Source organism: Falco biarmicus, chromosome Z (assembly GCF_023638135.1).
Source record: "Falco biarmicus isolate bFalBia1 chromosome Z, bFalBia1.pri, whole genome shotgun sequence".
NCBI lineage: Eukaryota > Metazoa > Chordata > Aves > Falconiformes > Falconidae > Falco > Falco biarmicus.
This window is the reverse complement of record NC_079311.1, coordinates 35908892-35933300: the sequence shown is the minus strand read 5'-3', so window position 1 is coordinate 35933300 and position 24409 is coordinate 35908892. Positions and strand designations below refer to the sequence as shown.

General features: G+C 36.8%; 1 protein-coding gene across 3 annotated transcripts in view; it reads right to left on the bottom strand.

The window, feature by feature from the left end:
- Positions 1-24409, bottom strand: part of ADAMTS19 (ADAM metallopeptidase with thrombospondin type 1 motif 19) — a 150762-nt gene that overhangs the window by 90152 nt on the left and 36201 nt on the right. For 2 of the 3 annotated variants that reach the window (XM_056325473.1, XM_056325472.1), the window contains exons 4-7: positions 17906-18078; positions 16901-16984; positions 15682-15839; positions 7077-7120 (exon numbers count right to left, since the gene is read on the bottom strand). In XM_056325473.1, the coding sequence (XP_056181448.1) occupies positions 7077-7120; positions 15682-15839; positions 16901-16984; positions 17906-18078 (459 nt within the window). The remainder of the gene's footprint in view (positions 1-7076; positions 7121-15681; positions 15840-16900; positions 16985-17905; positions 18079-24409) is intronic. The other variant, XM_056325471.1, reaches the window with a different exon arrangement.

The window sequence follows — 24409 nt, the reverse complement described above, 5'->3', positions numbered from 1 at the left end:
GAGGCAGAAAGACTGACCCTGCCTAACAGGCTTATGTCGCAAGGGCTCCTGTCTTGAAGCACACAGGTACTTGATCTAGCTTTACATTAGCAACATCAAGTGCCTGAAGGGGTTCAGCCACAGTGGTATATTGCTCAGCATGAGAGAGCTCACATTGCTTTTCAGCAAACTTAGCACTCCCCTAGCTAGTTAGGCTAAGTGCAGCTATGCAAGACTCCAAGAGAGAGATTTTCTGGATAAGAAGAGGGATACCAGATGGATACAGATGAGGAAGCACAGGAAAACAGACTTAATTTTACTTCTGCATTGCTCCTGACCACGTTCTGTGCAACTTCTTTGGCTGCTTGTTCATTGGTTTACAGGCCTCAAGCATTCACCTCAAATATCTCCAGAATTAACTGCCACTGGACAATGATAGCCAGTACAATTCCCTGTCTCTGTCCTATCTCTTAATGCATAGGGCTGGATTAAACCTTTCTCCCTGTGGGTAAGTTTTGAAGCAAAAGGCCAAGTCCTTTGTATTAAAGATCTACAGCTTTCATATTATAAAAGTAAATAAATCAGGTTGGATGGAAGACATATTGTTTCACTTCATTTTGTTTTGTGTAGTCTTGGTTGTGTAGATGTTTGAGTGATTCCTTAACGGTCATTATTTGTATCCACACTATTTAGATCCTTTGCAACAGAATGAAGACCTGGTGGTGCCTCAATTTTCTGCTATTGTTTTTATCTCTGCAACAGTTACTGTTACCAAAGTTAGAAATTTATAATATAGTATAATTGTACTATCCCCTGAAAACAATCTCACAAGAGTTTGTAAAGGAGTTCTGTTTCAAGATTGCAATGTCAACATTTTATTGGAAAGTGCTTTCTAGTAAACAGTCTAGATGGGAGCACATTTTTGGGGGACAACATTCTTATAGCTGATGTTTTAACTGAAAAATTATATCTGAAAATACAGGATCAAATTATACAGTATCAGGTTTTAACAAATTTTATTGTTGTTAAAGAAAACCCTGCTCTTTTGTGATACCATAAGTTATAAATTATTGTTGAAAAGAACATTAACTAACTTCTCTCCAGGAGACAACAATCAGAACATTGCACTTACACGCCTTGGAAATCAATGAAATGCTAGAAACCTTGTACCTTATATTTCATAAAGCATCACAACAGCTCCATTTACTGTTCCTGAAACATCCTATTACTTGGGAATTTCAATCAGGACTAAGATTATAAGCAAATGGTATTGGCTTTAAAGGAAATGTGTTTGTGCAGAACCATATAGGTGTGGCAGCTGGAGATGTATTTGAAAAAAAAGCCTCTCCCTGCTGCAGTAAAAAGATAGTATTGAAACAATCAGGTGAAATCACTTTATTTAAGGCAAAAAGCTATCTTTGAAATAACTCATAACTTTGACATATTAGGTCAAATGCAACTCAATTTATACATGCTGAGAATATTTATACATGCTGAGAAAATTCCTGACCTTCCTTTGACAGAGGCATATTTTTTTAACTGAGTGCCGTAAAAGGCTTATTGTAACTGAATCTGGAAATACTATTTTTTTGGTTTCACTTTTGTTGCAATCAGTGTTACTAGGACATTTTAATAGCTATCATAAATCTTTCAAAACATTAGCTATGGTCACAACGTTCTGCAGACTTTTGACAAGGTATAAGAGAAGATATTACCTGAAGAATCAGATCACATGAGACAAGGGATAATACAAGGACTCAGATGCCTCGTGTCCGGTATCTGGAATGGTCTATCTTCAATGAAGACTTAGAAAAAAATTAACTACTAGCAGGAACCACATTTAATATTCACTATAGGGTAGTATTACTAAAGCAACAGATTTCAATTAGTACAACAGAAGATTTTTTGTCTGCAAACTATTTTCAAATTCTACAAGTTCTTTAAGGATAAATTTACATGCAGCTTTACAACTTGCATACCAACATTTCAGATTTTCTTAAAAGCCACATCATAGGCACTGGAAATCCAGACAATGTAATGGGCTGAATGGAGAGGAAGAACATGCTGGGTTCCCTTCCGGATTCACTCACATGCTAATTCATTGATCTTGTGCAGGTCATTCAGCCTGCCAGTATTTCCAGATGTAGCAATTATGCTCTTTCCTACAACTTTTAAAAACCATTTTGAGATGATACTGCTATAAGAACATCACTGATGCATCCTTGAACAATTACAGGGCACAGAAGCTCTCAAGCACCCTGCTGGAACTTACCCATCAATCTAACCTACAGCTTTGATGTAAATAGTAAGCTGCATGGAAGCTACAAAGTTTCACAGCTGGTTAAGTAAACAATCATCATTTCCACTAAACACAACTGTATATTTGTGCTAAGACTTGCTGAGTTATTTTGCTGGCACAAGGGAAGACTGGAAAAGGAGGAAGAGGAATCCTTAGATGCCTCTAAAGAGACAGGCTCCCTTAGAAACAGTCATTCTCTCAGTTCCTGCAGATTAACAAAACTCCAAACTGATGCCAACACAAGCCAAGCATCATTTTACAAACCCTGTGCCTGTAACATTTCACACTAAGAACTATTATAGTGTTTCCACAGAAGGCATTAGCTAGCAGCAGAAACAAATGTAATCCGAAAGAAATATATCTTAGAGACTCAAAATCTTAATTGCTGCAGTGCAAAGGCAGATAAAGGAAGGGAAATTCAAATGCGCATACACTTGCTCCAGGAAATAGTTTTCCTGGTTTTATTTATTAGCCTAATCCTTGAAGGGAGTAAGAAATATCTATTGATTTGCATCTGTTGGTACTAAGGTTTGTGCAATAACCCACTAACATGTTGCCATATGAATCATTGCTCTTTTCAATTACTTAAGTATGATAATACCAGAATATGCATCCACAAGAACAATATAGCATGTACTAGCCCCCAGTTTGCATTTTGTGCTTTTTCTTCTAGTACAGACTTCATTTTCTGAATATTGACAACTGAATTATTTCTTAGATTTTTCAGGAATTTGTTGAGACATCTGTACTCATAATTTTACCTGTCTGCAGCACAAGAAAAAGAACACCAGTCCAAATCACCACAAATCTGAAAGATAGTTCCCTCTGACTAAACTAACAAAACATGTTTGGAGGACAGAAATGCCATAATCCCAAAAACCAGCTGCCCTCTGTGGGAAAAAAAAAAAAAAAAACATTGGAAGAAACCAGATTTTCTCATTAGCTAAAGTAAGTTTAATTTGTATATAAATATCTTCATATTCTTCCACCCTCAGACAAGCCTTCTATTTTAATCATAGTATGTCCCTAATGACTGTAGAGGAAAACAAGGTGTGAAACCTCTAATCTACAGAAGAGCCATAAGAATCAGCGGCACAGCAACAGGACCTCACTTCCATGCAGGAATAGGAGACAGGGAGCATACACATGAGAAGAACATCTGGGAGGTGTGTGGGGGGTGTGGGGGTGGGGTGGGGTGGGGCGGGGCAGGGCAGAGAACAAAAAGAAATATAAAGCCCATTGCTGCAGCCAACCAACCAGATGAAGATCAACATCACTTGTGACTGGTCAACTCTGAGTCTAAACAATTGCCTTGTGGTTCTCCCTCCAGAAAGAATTTGACAGGGGCTGTGACAACTGGCAATCCTGAAATCAGAATAGCTTGACTGAAATGAGTTGACCTGGGCTGATGGATACCATATAAAAGTAGTTCACTGTTTTACAGAAACAGGACATTAGTCAAGTGAAGGCATTTGAGTTATTCTGGATTTACATTGTCAAGAAAGTCGTCCCACAACTTCCCTGGCTATAGTGGAGCTTTCCAAAGACTTCTAGCAATAGTATAATGCTTAATATAAGTATGAAAAGCATAAAATACATTATACTTTCTAAACTTCAACACACTTTGGGAAATTAAATTCCAGAACTGCTTCTTCAAAGCTATCAAATAAGAAGTGTTAATACGTTTTCTGCTTGATCACCAAGATAGCCAGAACTCTTTTTTCCCCAATTAAGAATATAAAAGTCTGACAAACACTCCAAAATATGTTTTCTATCATTATGGAGAAAAAAAAAAACCCATGTATTTATCCACCATAATGCTTTTGTGAAGGGATATTTGGAAGATTGGCACCATGTATTCTGTTTCAAAATCATTAATGAAATAACATTAAGGGAGTTTTGAAACATGTTTTTGAAGAAAACATTTTTCCCGGTTTACAGAGTCCTAGGTTAACATTACCTTTAAGCCATTAAATCTTCACATAAATCACTCTTATTTTAAGAGACAATGAAAAAGTACTAACTAAAGAGTGCATAAGCTCTGTACTTCAAGTAGAACAAGACCAGAAGCACAGAGGAATGTATTATTTGCCACCTAAATGCATGAAAACTTCATCTATATAAGAGAATCCTGGCACATCATCTGGCTTAAGTGGGTACTCACGTCCAGTCTGAAAACTGTGAGTCTTGGCATTTAACGAATAAACAATAAATCCAGTATTGTCAATTTAGTATCCATCACTGGGAAGAAATATGATCCAACAAGACAACTCTTTCCAATAACAAGATCTATCCCGTAAATGTTCCTTTCTCATTGACTTGCCTTTCTGATTGTGTAATGTGCTACAGAGATCACCTTGACTGTCCCAAGTACTTGTACAGTTATGCTAACATTTCATAGAGAACTGCCTTATTCCACCTTTTATGGTAGACAGAAGTCTGTATTGTGCTGTTTTCTTTTGGGGTTTTTTTGAGAAGAAGGAGAGGTAAGATCTGGACAGCTGAGAATTATACAGTTGATACTACATTAGCATTTCTTATTACTTTCTTTGGCAAATTCTACAACTTACAGCATGTTAAACAGTCTCAGAATGTGCCATCTCCTTTTGCCTATGAACAAGTTGCATGAAGATCTACAGTAAGATCAAACTGCTCTTCCTTACCTCTCTTTTTACTCATGATCTAATCTAAGACTAAAAATCGCCATTTTGGTTTTCCTAGGGAAAACAAAATTAAAATAAAATATGGCAAAATGAAACCACCATCTACCTACATGTACTTTCAACAATTTTGCATATAAACCTGCAATGCTAACAATACTGATGTAATACATCCATGCCAGTAAGACGATTTTAAAATTCTCTTCAAGAGAAATGTACAAAGTTCTCCCTAGTTTTTGAACTTTCTTCTTTAGATCAGCGTACAGATAATCATGGACAAGAGCATCATAAGGATATGATCTTCTTAAAAGTGAATATGAACCCATGGTACTGTAAACGTGCATGGAAGAAATGATACACCAAATTTATGGAAAGGCACTATATTAATCTGAAAAACAAATTATTAAATTAATATAATAGCTGATGGAACAACAGGAAAAGAATTACCTTAGCTTTTGCTGCACAACTGTAGCTATATGGAAAGAACTACACATATGAACTATGTTTCACTTCCAGAAGAAAACTCTAAATAACAATATGCAAAGTGGGAAAGTCCACAACAGCCTTCCACAAAATGCCAAATTAGACAGCCAAAATCTCTAGTTCATTTTTCTTATCACTGCATTAAGATAGCAAACTCTACTCCCTGTGCATTTATGATTAATACACTGCCTCATTTTCAAGTTTCATCCAAGTTTCTTCATCATAGAAATGTTAATGTTATTTGGGTCGGTTCAATCTTATCTCATTCACAATTCCATGGACAAATCCAGAGATAGATAGTCATTCTATTACCTCCAAGGTTCAACCAAAGAGGAAACATTTTTCTGGGAAAATCCTTGAATACATTGACTTAATCTGTGAAATCCAGACAGCAGCCTATCCTGATTTAAATATACTGGAAGTACCCCAGATTTGATATTCAGCTTAGATCAGTGTAAGATGCTGAAGACTTCTTGTCACATTGCTTCCTCTTTCAGCTAGAAGGAATCATTTTTCCACTTACAAGACAAAAATAAACACCTCTGAGCACCAAACACTCACAGAAAATTCACCCAAGACCAAGATACCGATTAGTGGAAGAACACCATGAATTCTTAACTACTAACTGCTGCGAGAAACATTCCATTCTTCATTTAGAAGGATTCTTTATTGATATCCACCTCAAAGACACATTCACATAGACTTGGGATGATACCGCGATAAAAGAAAGAAGACTAGCAAGTAGTAAGGTAATACAGTTTAGGTAAGAATTCTTCTCAAACCTTTACCACTGAAACTGAACAGTAAAAAAATTTAAAATGTACTTCTCTACTTAAGAGAAGCACAAGCATGACAACAGTTCATAGTCCATTACTATCATCCTAATCTTACTGAAACAAATTAGGTTCTGAATACTTGTATTTATGTATAGAACTGTTAAAAGACTTCTACCAGCTAAATGAAATTCTAGGATAAAAACATGCCATAAGATCCTTCATTTAGCGTCATGGCATGTTTTTTACCCAGAATTACGACTGAACAGAACAACTACCACCTTTTGCACTCAATCTTTATACTGAAAAACTGTCTTCCCAAAAGGGTGTGAACTAAATTAATGTTTGTTGTTAGAAAAATCCAGTGCAGCTAGCATTCACTTTAATTGATGATGTCAGAAGATGCCTTGCACAATAGTTCACATCCTGTATTCTTCTGAAGTTACATAGTTCATTAAAATTGTATCACTCTACTATATTACATTATATTCTTATGGAAACTTCTTCTAAACATCATAGACATATCCTCACCAAAGATAAATCCACTGCATAAAAAAAGAAACAAACACATTTGTTTAGCTTCATATGCTTAATTAAGAATATTAAAACAATTTTGTATTAAACTGCCAGTGAGATGAAAAAAAAAAAAAAGTTTGCTCTTGGAATGCGATGGAAATATTGTTCTTAAACATATTATTTTGCTAGAAGCATACATAAATCTAACAAGGTATTATTGGCATTTGAGATGCATTTTGTGTTTTAGCTAGTTACAGCTTTCCATCACTGATGCTGTTGTCATCTTTTAGCTTTACGTCTCTATTTATGTAACATTTATTCTATGAAGTAGCTTATATATACAGTCTCTTATGTTTATTTACTTACCAACAGTATCACATGGTTCATCTTTATGTACACAGAAATCCTTCCTAGAATTGGGGGGGAAAAGAAAAATGTTACGCAAGCCAAGCTGTCAGACTGGTAATGACTGTGTGACCTATTCACAAATGTTTTGTATGGCTCAATGAATAAATACAGAATACCATTACCAACAAAGAGCACTGGGAAGCAAAGGCCAGGATTACCCACTTAAATGTCAGTTTATTCTCAGAACAGATTCAGGAGTAGTCAGGTGACAAAACGTACCATATATTTACATTGCATTGTACCTAATATCTGGGTTTTTTCTTATGTAATTATCTTGAAATGTAACAAGTTTAATTTTAGTCTTTCTTTCATTTGAAATGAAAATGTCTCAATATCAGGTCCAAATGTAGCACTGTAATCCAGCGTTTAGGTCAGAGGTAAGAGTCTAAACTTGTGCTAAAAAGTCAGTGGTTAATATGACTAATAGGAATACATTCTGGAGAAGCATTTCTGCTAGGGCATCCCGTTGTAATAGCGGAAGACTTAAATTAACTTGTTGGGAGAAGACTATCCTATCTCCAACACAGATTTTAGTCCAGCCTTAGCTCTATAAATAAGACCACGCAGCAGCACGAAGTGGAATAAATATTTCATCTCTGTGCTAAACGTCAGCTGGTTGGGATTAATTTTAGTTCAAATCTATTTTATTTATTCTCAGAGACACATAACAAAGTTACCAAAAGATAAAAGGAAAAGCTACTTTTTAGTAGAGTGTGTATAACTCATACCATTTTTTTTATTTTAAGTAAAAATAGGGCTGCTGAGGTACACATGAACAATGGTAAACAAACAAAAAAAACCCACCATACATAGTATCTAAGCAAAATACAACCTAATTGCCTGAACTTCATTCCAACATGTACCCAAATAAGTAAGTTTCTGTTCTTTAGATTAATGGTGTCTTTTTTTAGAGAGGGATCATGTGAGTCAGAGCGATTTCATTTTTGCATTCTGTCTATGAAGCTACATATACACATACATCATTGATAATGGTAAAATTACACACATGTAGAAACACTCATTTTCTAGAAACAAAATGCAGGAATTGTTTGGTGCTTAAGATCAGAGAGTAGACTAGTGATATTTATTAATTTTACCAACATAACTACACCAAGAACTTTTTGTTTGTTTGTTTCCCACAGACTAGTCTCACAGAGCAATTTAGACCCAAAAGCAAGCCCTAGAGGCTGGCAAATTTCCGACACTTGTTAAAGGCCACACAGCCAGAGACATGGGGTTATATAGCTTTTGATTCTTCAGTCACCATTGCCAGATAATTATGGAGTAGAAAAGCAAAACAACAGTGCTAGGAACAAATAATATTGTGCATAAACTGATAAACTATGGGAATCTACTTAGAAAAGCCCTGGAAATCGAGCCAAAGGTAGTGAACAGAAACTATAATCAGATACAGAAGGAAGTTCTTTTATTTTTTCAAACCTGCAATAAATTGCATTAATGCACTGGGTTGTAACACAATTCTTTGTTTTGTGCTCTGTGACACAAGGGACTTATTGTCTTGTTAAGCAACAAGACAGAACGATTAGAAATATGGAGACTTGTGGTGAAGCAAGAGAACACATGTAAAGACAATCTAAGGACATAGATTGCCTTCCACACACACTCATACAACTACCTAAATATTAACTGATGTAACAAAAAAGGGGGGGGGGGAAGAGCATACCTTCAAATCTTAAAGAATACTGTCTGACATTTTAAAACTGCCAGTATCCAAGAGGTTTCTGTTTATGTAATAGCTTTGTTCTCATACACTTACTGAGCTGTTTTTGCTTTGTTTTCCTTCTTGGCTGACTCTGACTGTGGCTATGCTACACATCCAGAGTTTCATTATGGGACTTGGGGCAAACAGTACTGCTATGTTTTGGTAAGAGGGAAGTACAATAAACCATTCTTAGTTCCTGATGTACATTGAAAGAATGTAATACCTCCTTTAATTTCTAAGAATATGAATGCATTACATAGATTTGAGACTAGGCTCCTTAGTAAAGATTTACAGCTCTAGCTAGATCTACCAGTGACTCTCACAGAAATTGTTCTTTAGTTTCCCCCCCCCCCCCCAGTAATTTAAATATTTCATCCTAACTACATTCCTCTGTGTGTATATAACATACACAAACACATATCTATACACCTCTACATTTATATATATATATATATTTATACACATATATATATGGAATTGGCATACCAAAATGACACAAAACAAATGAGAGTATATGGACTCTTCCAAGCAATAGGAGGTATAAAATAGAGCAAAAAGGACACTGAAAAGCCCTCAGGAAAGCCACTGATATTATTTGCTTTTGTTCCTTTCCTTGCTTCTCTTCGCAAAACAGGGCAGATATTACCATTAACATTAATGCATACAGAAACTTGTGGCAGAAGTTAGTAACTGAGTCTAACACTAAAAGCAAGGAACTGATTAAAGCACACTAAAGTCCCATTCTAACCAGCACCCAGTACACAACGTCCATTACGCTAAATGGTTACTTTGCATGCACATGGAAGGGAAAACAGGTCCTCATTCAAGTGAGAGAAAAGAGGAGCTTTCATGAGGTTTAACACTGATTTCTGAGCTTGAGTGAGTTGGCTAACCCTAGAAAAGAATTTTAAGCAAGAATGGGTAACCACTAATCCATTGTTTCAGAAAATCATATTTCGTTAGTGCATTTTTAATCAACTTTGTATAACAATATGAAGGGCTTTCACAGCAAACAAAGACTATCCAATTTCTAAATATAAAGTGTCTCATTACATTCTTTTTGTTAAATCCTGATATGTAGATGAGACATGACAGAAGACAAAGAACAGCAAAGGAGGACTAATTTTTTATGAGTAGTTTGCACCAATTTGTCATTTTAGATAGATTTAACACTTGCCTAGGCATACTAGTCAAAGGACTTATTTTGTGTCCAAAGGGGCTTATCAGTCCACATGATAGAATCAAGAAAAGAAAAAACAGAAGAGGACTGATAATGGCTTTTACTGGTCTACCAAATCTTCATTTGGGCTTGCACCGTATTCAATTTCTTAACTTCTCTAATGTTCACAATATTGAAAAAAGTAGTGTAGGCTTGACACTGCAGTCCAACTCCTCCTGTTGTCATTGACTCCAAGACTTACAGCTTTTGAAGACATAGTTGAGGTTTATTGCCCAAGCAACAAGTTTCCTCAAATCATAAGGTTTTTATATAGAACAGTTGCAATTAATGGCCCCTGTGGCAAATAACATTATCATCCCATTGCAAAATGCCGAGTAATGACAACACTGTAGATGTTCTTGTCTTTTATATAATAGGACAGTCTGAAACGATTCCCACATATGAGCTAAGCACATACATACTAATATATGCACTTTAAAACAAATAAAATTAATTTTGGAGTTAATGAACAACAAGATCAATTAGAGATTTACTATTCAGTTAGGAATTTTTAAACATGGACAATGTTACTTTTGTAAATGCTATTTCAGAAACTTTAGTATTTTGAGCATCAAATGCACTGGTATGCACTGGACAGTAATTTAGCAAATCAGGAAACACTATCTAAATATTTTAAATGATTAACAGAACACTTAGGCTCTGTAAGGCTGAATTGACATTAAAAAGGGTAATATGAATAGGCATTCTTCAAAAGTTTATGATTCAGACAAACAAAAATAACAGCTCATAAATGTGGTAAGTGAGCTAAAAACTGAATTGAATGTGTAGATAACACTCAAAACAGATATAGAAATGTTAGGAAGCCAAAGAAGGTGTTTGAGTGGAGTCCAACAGAATCTAGACTCAGTGTTAGCATTAAACAATGATATCAAAAAAAGTATGAGAACACTACCAGTAAAGTTTTTAAATTAGGTAAATTCTGTTAGAATACAAATAGGAATGAAGACAAATCAATTTTAAAGATAACTCATCTGAGTAACTTTTACTTTAATGTAGTCAAAACTGGAACCCCAAACTTGATCAGATACGACAACAGCATGACAACAACAAAAAGAAATGAGCATTTGAAAACAGACAGTAGAAGTGAACAGTATCTTTGGATAAAGATGCAGGAAAATATACATGGCACCAGTACAACCATTCACACACCACTGTGTCCAATTTTGGTGCTTATGCTTCAAAAAACAATTTGGAAAATAGGAAAAGGTCTGGTAAGAGCTAAGAGATTTATTATAAGCCTAAGAAACAGGCTTAAAAATGCCTTGCAGCACTGTTTCAGCTATCACCCAGAGCAAAGAGACTTCACATACTGCAGATCAATATGAATGAACAGCTGATGTACCCTCTGGACATGGACTATCGCCATCTTATCCAATTAATATTAGGAGAATCAGAGATCTACTTTCTATCACAAGCACATGTGAAAATGGCGATTCTGAGGAGAATATAGAAATTTATTTTTAAAACCTATTATTTTCATATTTACATGTTTTTCCTGAAAATCTCTCTGACACAGATTGACCTATGCACTGGAAATGCTGCATGATGTATAATTTAAGTGAAGGTTTGCATCACTTTTTCTTTCTTTTTAATACACTTCAAAGTGTTCATTTCCTTGTTTGCAATAGGGGCAATAGAAGGACTGAAGTATTGTCATAGAGCAACTGTGGATGCCATGGACCTTTTGCTGCCTTACTTTCAACTAGCTCATTCAGGTCAGACAACCTGTGTAGACAGCAACTGGTAACATCTTCTCAGTGGCCACCAAAATCTGTGCTTATCTCTGTGTATTCGCACTCTAACTGAAAAGGCAAGAAGGATGTTATGTGCCATGGCATACTTCTTCCTCAAAGAAAAGTACTTTCTGATATGTATATCTCTAAACTAATAGTGCTAATTTATAACTGTGAATCACAGAGTTTTATCAAGAGAGTCCTTAAAACAGTTTTGGTCTTAATTCTCACATATGCCTTATACCTAACCTCCCAGGGGATCTTTTCTAAATACACTATTCAAACCTTTTCTTTATGGTTTCCTTTTACTTTATAGCACCATATTTTAAACAGGACCTAACTTCATCAGAATAAGCCAATTTAAAGGGAAACTACAGAAAAACTCGTAGGCTGCAATAGGACTACCGTAAAGTGGAATGAACAAATTGCTAGCAGATTCATATCTATCATTACAGCCTATTTGGGCAGCAAAGAAAGTTGTGGAGAAAAGTCAGTTTTTCTTTTCCCTTTATATAAAAAATGCAAGAATAAGTCTTGAAAGTACCTTTTTCATGAAAAGGCTATGATGGCTCTTCGGCTGTTCAATAACAGTCTCTGTTATATACACATTTATGCTTAAAAACTAGCTGTGCAGAATACTGAATATTTAATTTCTAACTGTTTTGGTTACTAGACACAACAGGCACATGAAAGCAAAGGAAAACTTTTTCAAAGCACTCTTTCTGTTCTATTATCATGTGAGACAAAAAAGGAGGTGTCAATAAGTTTCAGGAGGTCTGCCACAGAATGTGTTAGATAACCAGAACTTCTTATTTTTAATTGAAAAATACCAAGCAGTTGGTGTTCATTTGTCTACACAAAACTATTTCTCTCAATAAAGCAGATCTGCTGTCCAAAGCTGTTTGGAAGGTGTGACAAAGGAACTTGTTCCGTGTTTGCAAAAAAGAATGAGATTCTGAATTATCAAAACAGACAAGTGGAGCCACACATGGGGTTAGCTCTACTATAAACCTGATGATGTGCAGAGGGAGCCTGGATTAGCAAAACATTCCCATAGTCAGCGAACTGCACTGGCATGATTTATTAGCAGCTAAGGCAGTTCTGAGATAGGAGGCAGTATAGTCCAGAGAATAATACCCCTGAGAAAAACAAAAATATCAGAACAGATCTTTCATTTCTGTCTCCAGCACTGAAATTGAAGTAGGGAGCAAGGAAGTGATTGGTTGAATATCAATTTCCTTAACACTGCTCAGAGATTCACTCCCAAAACCTTATTAAAACTGGCAGGTAAAAAAAAATTGTAGGTAGCTCTGGAAGAAGTCCAGAGGAGAGTCATGAAGGTGATCAGAGGGATGGAGCACCTCTTCTGTGAAGACAGGCTAAGGCGGCTGGTGTGGATCAGCCTGGAGAAGGTTGCAGGGAGGCCTTATTGCAGCCTTACAGTACCTAAAGGCGGCCTGCAAGAAAGCTGGAGAGGGACTTTTGACAAGGGCATCAAGTGATAGGACAAGGGGTAATGGCTTAAAACTGAAAGAGGGTAGATTTAGATTAGGTACTAGGGAGCAATTCTTCACTATGAGGCTGGTGAGCCCCTGGAAGAGGTTGTGCAGAGAAGTTGTGGATGCCCCATCCCTGAAGGAGTTCTAGGCCAGTTGGATGGGGTTTTGAGCAACCTGGTCCAGTGGAAGGTTCCCTGTCCATGGCGGGGGGTGGGGTGGGGTGGGTGGGGGTTGGAACCAGATAATCTTTAAGGTCTCTTCCAACCCAAACCACTCTGATTCTATGAAATAAGGATATCACTACTACAAACCACATCAAAAAAGCATGCCTTAACACATGATTAGACTTTCCGAAAGATTTTTTGCCATTTAGAAATGTTGCATGAAATTCAAAAAGCTCTGTGGTCAAACATACTGGCTGCTAAAAACATTTCCGGACCACTACCTCTAGATGCTTAACTAATGCTTAACTTAAACTCATCTGCACCAGTTCAGAACTCTTCTGCCTTTTCCCATAAAGGGTGGTTAAGGTGAAGATGAAGAAGTGAGAGGAAAGAGGTGTTACCCACTTTATTTCACAGCATCTCACTACTTGTAAGATACACCTCACAAGCTAAAGAATGTAGCCCTAGACTCACTCCCCTGGCAGATGCAGGCTTGAAGGTTCAACACTCCCTCAAGCTGCTCCTGCAGATACTGTCTCCACTGTCTCAAATAGGAGTGCCAGGGAATAGACAAGAAGTCACTCAACAACACCACATTTGTAGCAACCAAACAGTATGCAATTGCTCAATTATCCTTAGACAGTCACAAAGTACAACTAGACATAAGAAGGTCTATTCCCCTTTAGCTATGCTTATCAACCCATAGCCACGTATGATACTCAGCCATCCTTTATGCCTTGGTACAAGTTCATGCCTTCCTACTACTCACATCTTTCCTTCATCTAGACTCTTCTCCCACCAAACCACTCACTGCTATCAAAATGAGTTTTGGGTCTTCATCTGAAAAATTTCTTTCTAGTCTGTCATCCCAAATATGTTTTTTGATGAACTAATGGAAATTTGTTACGGACAACATTACTTCTCATGTTTTCCACAGTAGTTCAGAGAAGCCTGTGTGAAGGACTGCTGCTTAGCAAATGTAAACATGTGTACCAAAAATTAATCTGCCCCCTCAAAGATGCAACAATCTGCAAAACAGAAACAAAAAATAAGAGGAAGAAAGCACAGAGTAAGAAGAGATTAATGTGTGCATTTCTAAGAAAAGGTAAAGGAATAAACAGCAAAGTATTAGCAAAGCTGTCACCACAATATTGATTTCTTCATTTCCTGCTTCCAGTATGTGACTGACTCTCCAGAACAGGGGAATTTAGGGAAACATCTTTTTGCTTCAGAAAATTGAAATACATTATAGATATTGGAGTAATCAGAATGTAAACTAATTTTAAAAAATGCATATAGCTCCTACTGAGATTGCCCTGAATAAATGGTATAAGGCTACACGTAAGTTTAAAGATTACATATTTTTAGGACACCATGTCACCAGCTAGCATGGGACAGCACAACAGTATTCTAATATATCAAATCACAGTAATTTTATTTGGAAGGAAACTCTGAAAGTCATCCAGTCCAAGTCCACCTTGAAAATGGCACTAAATCCAATTCCAGACCAGCCAAACTATCCTTCTGTCCTCTTCTTTGAATAATGGCTCTTCACTGCCTGAACATAAAGATGCATCCCACCTGTGCACCACTTTACAACCTAAATCAGAGAGCATCTGCTTGGGATGAAAGAGGTGAGCTGGAGGCATACTTCCTTCTGAATGTGTGAAATGCCTGATACTTAAGAGTTATAAGGAACTGCAGATCTGGGATCACACCTCTGCTCTGCATAGCGCATTCTGTGCATATGCTGTAACTCAGCACACAATGAAATATATATCTCTCTAATGGATCTAGGGCTAGTATCTCAACAATGTGCCTCATGTCATGCCAAACAAGCTCTGAATGGTCTAAATATGCTTTTGTGCTTTGAATGAAAGTATCCACAGTTCCATGTGTGCTGCCTTTTAAATGAAGGCATATGGAGAGAGGCATCCAACCTATAGCCTTAGCTATATAGCCAAAGAAGAAACAAGAAAGTGACCTGTTTGTCATTTCAGATGGTAAACATCTGGGAAATACTGCTTTCTGAACCATCTTTACCTGCCACCATATTACTACCTTTGAGTTCTGGAAAGAAGTCTCAAGTTGCACTCTTCTTCATCGCAAAACTAAATCCTGTGTTGGTCATCTATCAGTTCCTTTGATCTATGTTCATGTTAGGTCACTGCCTATTTTTTAATGCTCATCTTTCAGTATTTTACCTTGTGATCAGTATGGCTGCATCAACTGAAGACATGTCTTCTCCCCAGCTTGTTGACATTTCTAAGTGTATATCGTTCTTCTTGCCAAATTCTTCATGTTGCCATTTACAAAAGCTTTCCAGCATTTTTTCCCCATGATGTCCAATATACATATCTGCCTGCAAAAAAAAACCCCAAAAACAAACAAACAAAAAAAACCCCCACAAACCCACACGATTATTTTTATTAAAATTATCATTCTTTAAATAGAATTAAGAACATTTTTTCACTGAGTTAATAAAAATATCCTTCTTTTTATGGCATAATATATTTTCGGCAGAATGACTTGAATTTCAGGAGCGGAGACCATCTTTTTCTTTTGTTAAAAATACAGGTGAAGACAGTGGACAGAGACATACAGCAATCTGTTCACCTGAACTAGTCTCATTTATCTGCTGTTCTTTCACTATCCATAGTGAAGAAAAGATTAACGATGTGAAGAACTTTAACATGAAATGAGACTTCCCCACCTGCTGAGAGGACACTGAAGAAAGAAATACTTTTTTATTCACTGGAAAAACAGTATTTTAAAAATAGAAAATGGGTAAAGGAATCCCTTTTCTTATGAACTAACTAAAGAATGACATGATTTCCATAATACTTTGTAGAAAAAAAACCCACACACACAAGAAATCAACTTGACATTGTTCCGAAATAGGATACACAAACCATAGGTTAATAGAAAGTCTCAATCAAGGTTATCAGCTGACTTGACTTTCTTCAGAAAGGGGAACAGATTTGAGATAATGCCTCAAATGTGCAATGCAAGAGTAGCGGTACATCATGGCACCTTTTGTTTGTCTAGGGATTGTCTGAGAAAGAACATCAGTTCTTCTACTGTCCTCTGGGTTTAAGGCGGATTATTTTTGTATTAAGCTATATGAATACACAAGAAGCAGTGCATAAGCAGATTTTGTTAAGAACGAGCTGATTTCCACAAGGAAACTTTGTTTGATTGACTTCCAGCTTCAAGCACAGAATAAACTCAGACATGCAGCACATAAATTAGGAGTAGCTTAAACTTTATTGGGGCTGCCAAGCAGTGTAAATTAAATAATGCACAAAAGCTAAGAGAATATCGATCAGCCATTAAAGTCGGTGAATATTGCAAGTCTTCGTGGAGCAACAAGCTAAGTAGCATAACCCTGTACAGGTGAAGACAAAGATAATAGATACTTACTGGAGTCTCATGAAGCAGTACAAGCTTAGTTACCCGAAGATTTACTTGTAGTCCAAGGCTCTTGTGCTGGAAAAGGTTAAAAACCTAAGATAAAAAACAGTCAATAAAAATACCTGCTTGTATTGCACTGTAGACTAAAACCAACAGAAACACAAAGAACCTCAGAAGTTTCTCATATTCTTACTGTGAGTGCTCCAAATCTCCATAATTTGAATCGAACGTTAAGATAATGTAATTTTGTTGGTCTTCTAAAATGAAAACAGAGCTTAGGCAGTATCCATTCTGGGAGCACAAGAAAGACCTTTTCCCTTCAATGGCCATGACTGCTTTATAAACTGTAGTCTTGTTGCTCCAAATACTTACACATGCATATAACACTATTCCCATGAAAATTCCTGTGCTGTTAAATCAGCATTGTAGTTCAAGTGGTCTGAGACATGACATGGCAATAATTCTTCCTACTATTCAGAACAGTTAAAAGTTTTTATTTATTTTTCAGCTTATGCTCCTTCTCTAGAACAATCTTTCCTTGTATGTTACAAATGCTAGTTTTCACTGCTTTATGCACCAAATGAGTGCACTACAGCCCTAGAAAGAGCTGGGAGGTGACATAATAGTCCAAGTGCATTACCCTTTGTGTTTTTTTGGCCAGTAATGATCACACAATCCTTCTCAACAACAATGTTATCTCTTCATAACAAGTGTATATCATGAGAAATCATCCAATACCCCAGCCTTCCCAACAGCATCATGAGCTTCTAACCAAAAAAATTCTCTTGACCAGCAGTCACTTTCTGGCTTCCCTAAAGATATAAGACAGTACACACAAGCCTGCAGCACCATGGTTTTATGCTGCAAAATGGAGTAAGTTTTGACAGCCTGCTGATGGTCATGTACTGACTGTCGCTCACAGGTGTTCAGTCAGAATAATTACAAGGAGCAATGAAATCAGCCCGCTGTCCATGCATTGTTGGGAAAACACCAACATTAATTTTAATTTCCTACCATGTTTAAGATGGTTAGAATAAATCTTCTGGCAGCATCTGTTCCATGATACAAAACCATAGCTGGATCTGCCACCACAACAGTTTCTACATTGTACTCCTGAGGTAACTTGTAAGAGTATCGTTTTCCTCTTCCACCTTCTGATACTTTCTGATTCTTGGATTTTCTTTTATCTGTAACATAAAACATTGCTTGGCAAACTCATCCTTGAAACTACCCTTACAGTACTTCTAGGATTTGTTACCTGTGATTACGGTATAACTCTGATTATGTGGAATGTAATAGCTATGAACTATAACACATGATTATTTAGCATTGCCAATGCTAAGGCTCAGACTGGAAGGCCTGTATTACACATAAATGTCAGTTCACACCAAGAAAATGAGAATCTTACCCAGCTTCACAAGTACAGTTAGTCAGATTTTTTGTGTCCTTTCACCTGACATATTTATAGAAGTATGTGCCTCGTAGTTTTGATTGTGGGATGCCGTGATTGAGAGACGGGACACAGCTTGATGCAAGCAAATGCCACTTTAATTAGCCTAATAGCATGATTATATACACACAAGCCTGTGAGATCACGCTGGTCTATCCGATATTTTGATGAAACATGTAATGATGCAGTGCAGTTGCCATCGCTAGCTACTGTAATAGCCACATCTTTTTTTCCTTCTGGGAGGAGCAGCTGCCATAAATGCAAAAAATATGCGTAGATCAGTGTGTTGGAATGAAAAGCAATTTAATCTAACCTCGCAGATTATAAACTCACTACTAACTGATTGTTACTTGTGGTCCTGCTTCCCCAGGCCCCCTCCTGCAGTGGGAGAAAACTAAATTCATGTTAGGCTTGACAGAAAAATAGTCTTACTGAGACTGCAGAATTGTTACCTGCCCATCTTGATAAATCACAGAGAAAACATCTTGATGTAATTATATCTTAGCATAAAAGATGACAAATATAGGTTTTCTATAAATTCAATATTAAGCAAATACATGGAACAGTTCAGTGATTTGCAAAGCTGAAAGAATCTTTCAGATGAATGACAGAGAATGATTTGTAGCATATAGGTTTCTCAGAAACAAAAAAAGTGAACTTTTACTAACATGACTTCAAAGTCAGTGCTGCTGTCACTATAAGCAGCTAAAGTAAAACACCACCACCAAACCCTGGAAAGGGGCTTCTAAACCTACAGAAAGCCCCAAATCGAAAACATGTTATATTTATGGTAAGCTAGAGGTTATTGCTCTTGTTAATTTTAAGTTTTCCCTCCAAAAAACACAACTAAATCCTCATTATTATTACGGTACATATGGAAAAGAAAAACTAATTACACAAACCCAGTTTAAGCCAGAAGGCGGTCAGATATGCATACAGCAGTTAGCAATGATATTTAAAATAATTCAGTTTAAAACAAAATTTAAAATTAAACTCCCTGTTGTAATAGCCAAATTCTGTTAGATCCCCTTGAGAGGGTATAAAACTTCTGGGACTGATCTCATTGAAGTCACTGAAATAAAGTGAAATTTTTTCCAGCTTCCACAATGGAATATTGGGCACTCTGTTTACAACAAAATTAATGCTTGAAATGACAATTATAAACACATGTTCTGGAAACAATCAAATATTAAGAAATTTAGAGGAAATGTTTTGCAATTAATCAGTCTCACCTCCAATAGGAAAGTTCCTGCATTTCATTTTATAACAGATGACTACTCTCCAAAAAATAAGTCACTCTTCAGGGAAGTGTTAAAAATATGCCTTAGAAGTCACTGAAATCACAAATTAACTTGGAAATATAAAACACCAGTGGAAGAAGGATCCGTGATTTGATATAAATGGATGTGTAACATAGATTTAATGTAAATATAATGTATATATACACCTATTAATGTAGAAAATATAAAGTATTCATGCTTTAAAAAGGCCGTCTATCTTTTTTTGTAGTCATTTTTATTTACATATATACATATATATATATATATATATGTATACTGAGTGATTTAGTCCATCCCACTACATTTTTAGAAGGGCTTACTGATTCCTGTACAACTGGTGACAATGTAAGACTTACTAACACTGATAAGCATACAAATTTACCAAAAGAAAAAGAGGTATGTATTCTCCAGAAAGAAATTCTTGGTGTTTGATTGCTTAGAAGTAGAAACAGCTTATAATTTCATATGCTATCTAAAATTAATTATAATCTCTCTCAATTTGATCCTTCAGACACTTGCTTAGCTTTATACATACAGCTAGCCTCTAGCTATACTTGTGCTTGCTAACTGTGGATCTACAGCCTACTTTAGAAAACATTATGTGTGTTTTCATCACTCTTTTGAGAAAAATCTTTAATGAAACCTCAGTGTCAGCATCTGTGCCAAACCCCCCCACACCCTATAAGCTATACAACTATGACTTACCATATAAGCATCTAATGCTGCAAGAGTAGGCTATAGATCTAAGTTTAAACAGTAAACTCATTTGGGTTAAAAAGATCTCTCAGGAGCCATCTGGTCAATATGCCTTCCTCCTAAAAGGAGTGATTGATTACCGTGCAGTTTCCAGCAACACAGTTTATTCATTGTTCACTTCTTTGTAAAACACAGCAGCTAGTGCTTGAAAACTTTAAAGTTCATATTAGCATGGCTGTTCAGAGAAGTCTGCTAACACACCTCTGTTTTAGCTAGCGGTGCATTTCTATTCAGAATTGACAGTAAGCAGCCCACAATAAAACACAGCACTGTGCTAAGTACTAAGGTCACAGCAGTCCCATAAACTGTTGAAACCTCTGTCTTCCAGGATTGTAGTGGGTGAGAAGATTGCATGGCCCTGTAGACAAGCTGGCTGCAAGGGGCAGTGCCCATTATTTGCCTCAGATATCTGCCAGGTTAACAAATCAAAGGACAATCTGTTCATGGCCAGCCAACCTTTTCCAAATTGCTGGTAGAATTCCCAGTCACATGGTATCTCCTTTATCTGAAAATTTTAGCTCTTCCCCAAGACCTTTAAATAAATGTAATTAGTAATTTTGGTACCAGTTGTATTCAAACAACTGCCATGATCACTCCCAGATAACAGGCAAAACAGGCTTTAGGCAAACCCGCTTGTTTCTTTACATAGACATAAATAAGTAAAAATTACAAAGAAGTGCTCATTATTGACTGTACAGTATGTAAGAGATAATAACTCCTGCAAACCCCAACCCCCCCATACTTACATCGATAATGCATGTGGTAACAACATAAAAGTCAGATTAACTTAAAAAACTGCTTCTTGGGATCAAAAATGCATAAAGTAATCTTAAAAATTTAATTACATTGGCAAAATAAAAAATAAAGGCTACAGGAGGGTTCTGTGCAATAAGACTTCAATGTTTTGTGCAGCTATAGAAAATACAAAAGTTAGTAATACTCCAGTACTCCAGCAAGAAGGCTAGAAATACTGCAGTAAGCACATCTGACATTCAATAAGCAATTACGAGAAAACAACAAGTATTAACAAAACAATAAAAATCCCCCCCCAAAAAACTACACAAGCTGAAAATCCAGCTACTATTACCACAGGTTGGATAAAGTACCTGAGCCAACATTAAGAACAGGCTATGACTACAGGACCCTGGGACACTTGTAAGTCCTTAGGCACAAAAGCATTCCATGAGTACATCCATGAGGCCCAGACTACAGAGCGGTCACTATCACTCCCTAGGCTTTCTTTTCCCCGGGAAAAGAAAATGGGTACCCTACCCATACAGAAATTGCAGTATTCTGGGTAGGTAGGGGATATTTGGGAGCTTAGAAAGCCATGATTTAGACCTTCACTGTATTTTGATAGGGATTTGTATGTCTTAATATGGAGTGACAACTTGTTTATGACTCAAGGTATGGAAACCTCAAGCACCACCAATTTCATCTAGTGCAAACGCATAGATCTAGACCTATGACCAAGATGGTTTATTCATTTTATTTCGTGGTTATCACAAGCAAACAGGGTGTATAGCAAGAACCAAAACAGCTCCCTGCCAGCTGACTCCCCCGTCTATTGCACATAAAGTCACACTGCTTTTGATCCAGTAAAGCTAGCAGGCTTTTTCCTGCAAAATGGGATCCCTCTAAGAGAAGTACAATCTGCTCATAACCCAAAACAGTATATAATTTACCACCAGAACTGAGAAGTAGAAGAGATTTTTCAGTCTCCCAAATACAGAAGGGATTAAAAATTCAGATTGACCATATCCTGGATAAGAGCTCTTGCTTACTAGTCCGTGTGAAAGGGAATGAGCATTTGAGAAGACTATTACCACCACCACCAGTTGCCCCATGCGTTTACCATGAGTTAGGTTCACTATACAAACAGCTTAAGCCTGGAACAAATGCTTCAGATTAGGTAGAAGGAAAAGAGCTTGGTTTTCCAACATGGCTCTTTGCTCTAAAAGCAACTGCTTCTCTCGCACTTTCTCTGTAACACACTTGTGAACTGGTTGCTTTTAAAGGTTTCAGGGGCCATGTGCTAAAGTAATGTGTGGAGTGTGCAGTCTGCATATGTGCAACTGGCTCACTTAAATTAATCACACACACATTCAACAAAAGGATACAGACAGACATTCTCACAAAACCAGAAAGCATTTGCTTCTGTTGGTACAATTTCCTCTCTCCCTTAATTAATAAGAAAAATCCACCTCATTCACAAAAACAAGTTCTTTGTTCTCTCCAAACAAGTTTGGCTGTGTAGCATCTTTCAGTCCAGCCCACAACAGTAAGGACAACAAACAATACCTTCTTTGATTGCCTCAATAGCTTTTCATGCAGAACTAAAGTTTCCAATAGTGATCCTTCAACACCTCCAGCACATTCATTCCTTCCAATAATTACAATTCATCACTGGCAATACACATTTGCTTGATAGGTAGCCAGTCCTTGAGATCAATTTGGCTCAAAGCCAGCAGCATAAATACCTATCCCAGAGCACCCATTCTGATACACATGTACTGTAGAGGCAAGAGATTCTGTTGTAAGATAGGTCCATATTGCTGAGAAGTTGCCATATTGGCAAAATTATTAATAGTTTCTGTGTCAAACATCTACAACCCTACCAAAGGCAGTTGTTTATAACCTGAGAGTATCAAGAGTGCCCCATATATTCATCTGTTTTATCTTTGTTTCATTGATCTAATTAGTTTAGGTCTTGACTTAAAATTCTCAAATATTGCTGTAAAGGCTTATTTTTGTTCCTTCAGCCCACTTTTAAGGCTATACCCGTACCATGGATGTTTTGATGATATTAGTGGACTTCATGTCACACCTGAAAATTGGTCCTAGCACAGACAGAGTTTTTATGCATGTAACTTACTGCAGCCCCACTTAGTAAAATAACCTATAGCAGCAGGGTGAGAGAATGGTCTTACTAGTACAACAGCATCAGTTGGAAACTGCAGATATGTATGCCCCCCTTGCAATAAGATTATGCCAGCGGATGCTAATCAGTTATGCACAGCTTGAGTTATTTTGAAATTTCAGGCTGGTAGTAGAGATACTGAAACTTAATTCAAGCAAATATTTGAATCTCTGTTGACAGACTACTTACGCCAAGTCAGAGCCTTGGGCATAAGGTTATTAGAACAGAATAAGCCGGCTTTCCCATTTTAGAGCATAAGAGAAAGTGAAAGGATGACTGGTAATGAACATGACAGAAAAATAATGTCCTTACAGAAGAGTTTACATCTTTACTAATTTTCATACGCATCATGGTTAGTCATTTATCAGGTGCCCCTCTCCCCTTTCTCAGTGCATACAACTTACATATTTTTCATTTTCTCTCTTTTTCTTACTCCCAAACACATGCAGGCATGAATGCTCTTAACTCACTTATAACTAATGAGGAAGAATAACCAGCTTTACTTCATGCGAACAACTTTTGCTAATACAGAAAATTTCACTTTTTGATAAGCAGTGGCAATGTAATACAATGCCTAGAAAAGAAATACAAAGCCTGCTGGAGGAAGTTAAATGTCATTCATTTAGTCTGTCTTAACAACTACAAGAAGAGCCTTGCTTTGCTATTTCATCTTTGATTTCAACCTGTGGATGGATGTGTCATTATAAAAACAGTACTTTCAAAATGGAAAAAAAAACCCAACAAAACACCACCTGTCGCATTTAGTCTGTAACCATATAAAACAGATGGAGTAGTATAAGTGTCCAGGAAGAAACACACAGTCACAGAAAAGTTTAGGCTAGAAGGGGTCTCAGGAATTCAGCCAGGACAACTTCCTGCTCCAGCCAGGGCAAGCATCAAAGTAAGATCAGCTCTCTTAGAGCAATTTCCAGCTATGTTTCAGAAATGTCTGAGGATGCGGACTGCACAGCTTCTCTAGGCAATCACTTCCAACGCTAAGTTTTCTTGCTGAGATTTTTTTTCCTTATGCCAAATTGAAATTTCCTTGAATGCAAGATACAACTATTGTCTTTCATCCTGTCGTAGCACACCTCTAAGGAAAGTCTGGCTTC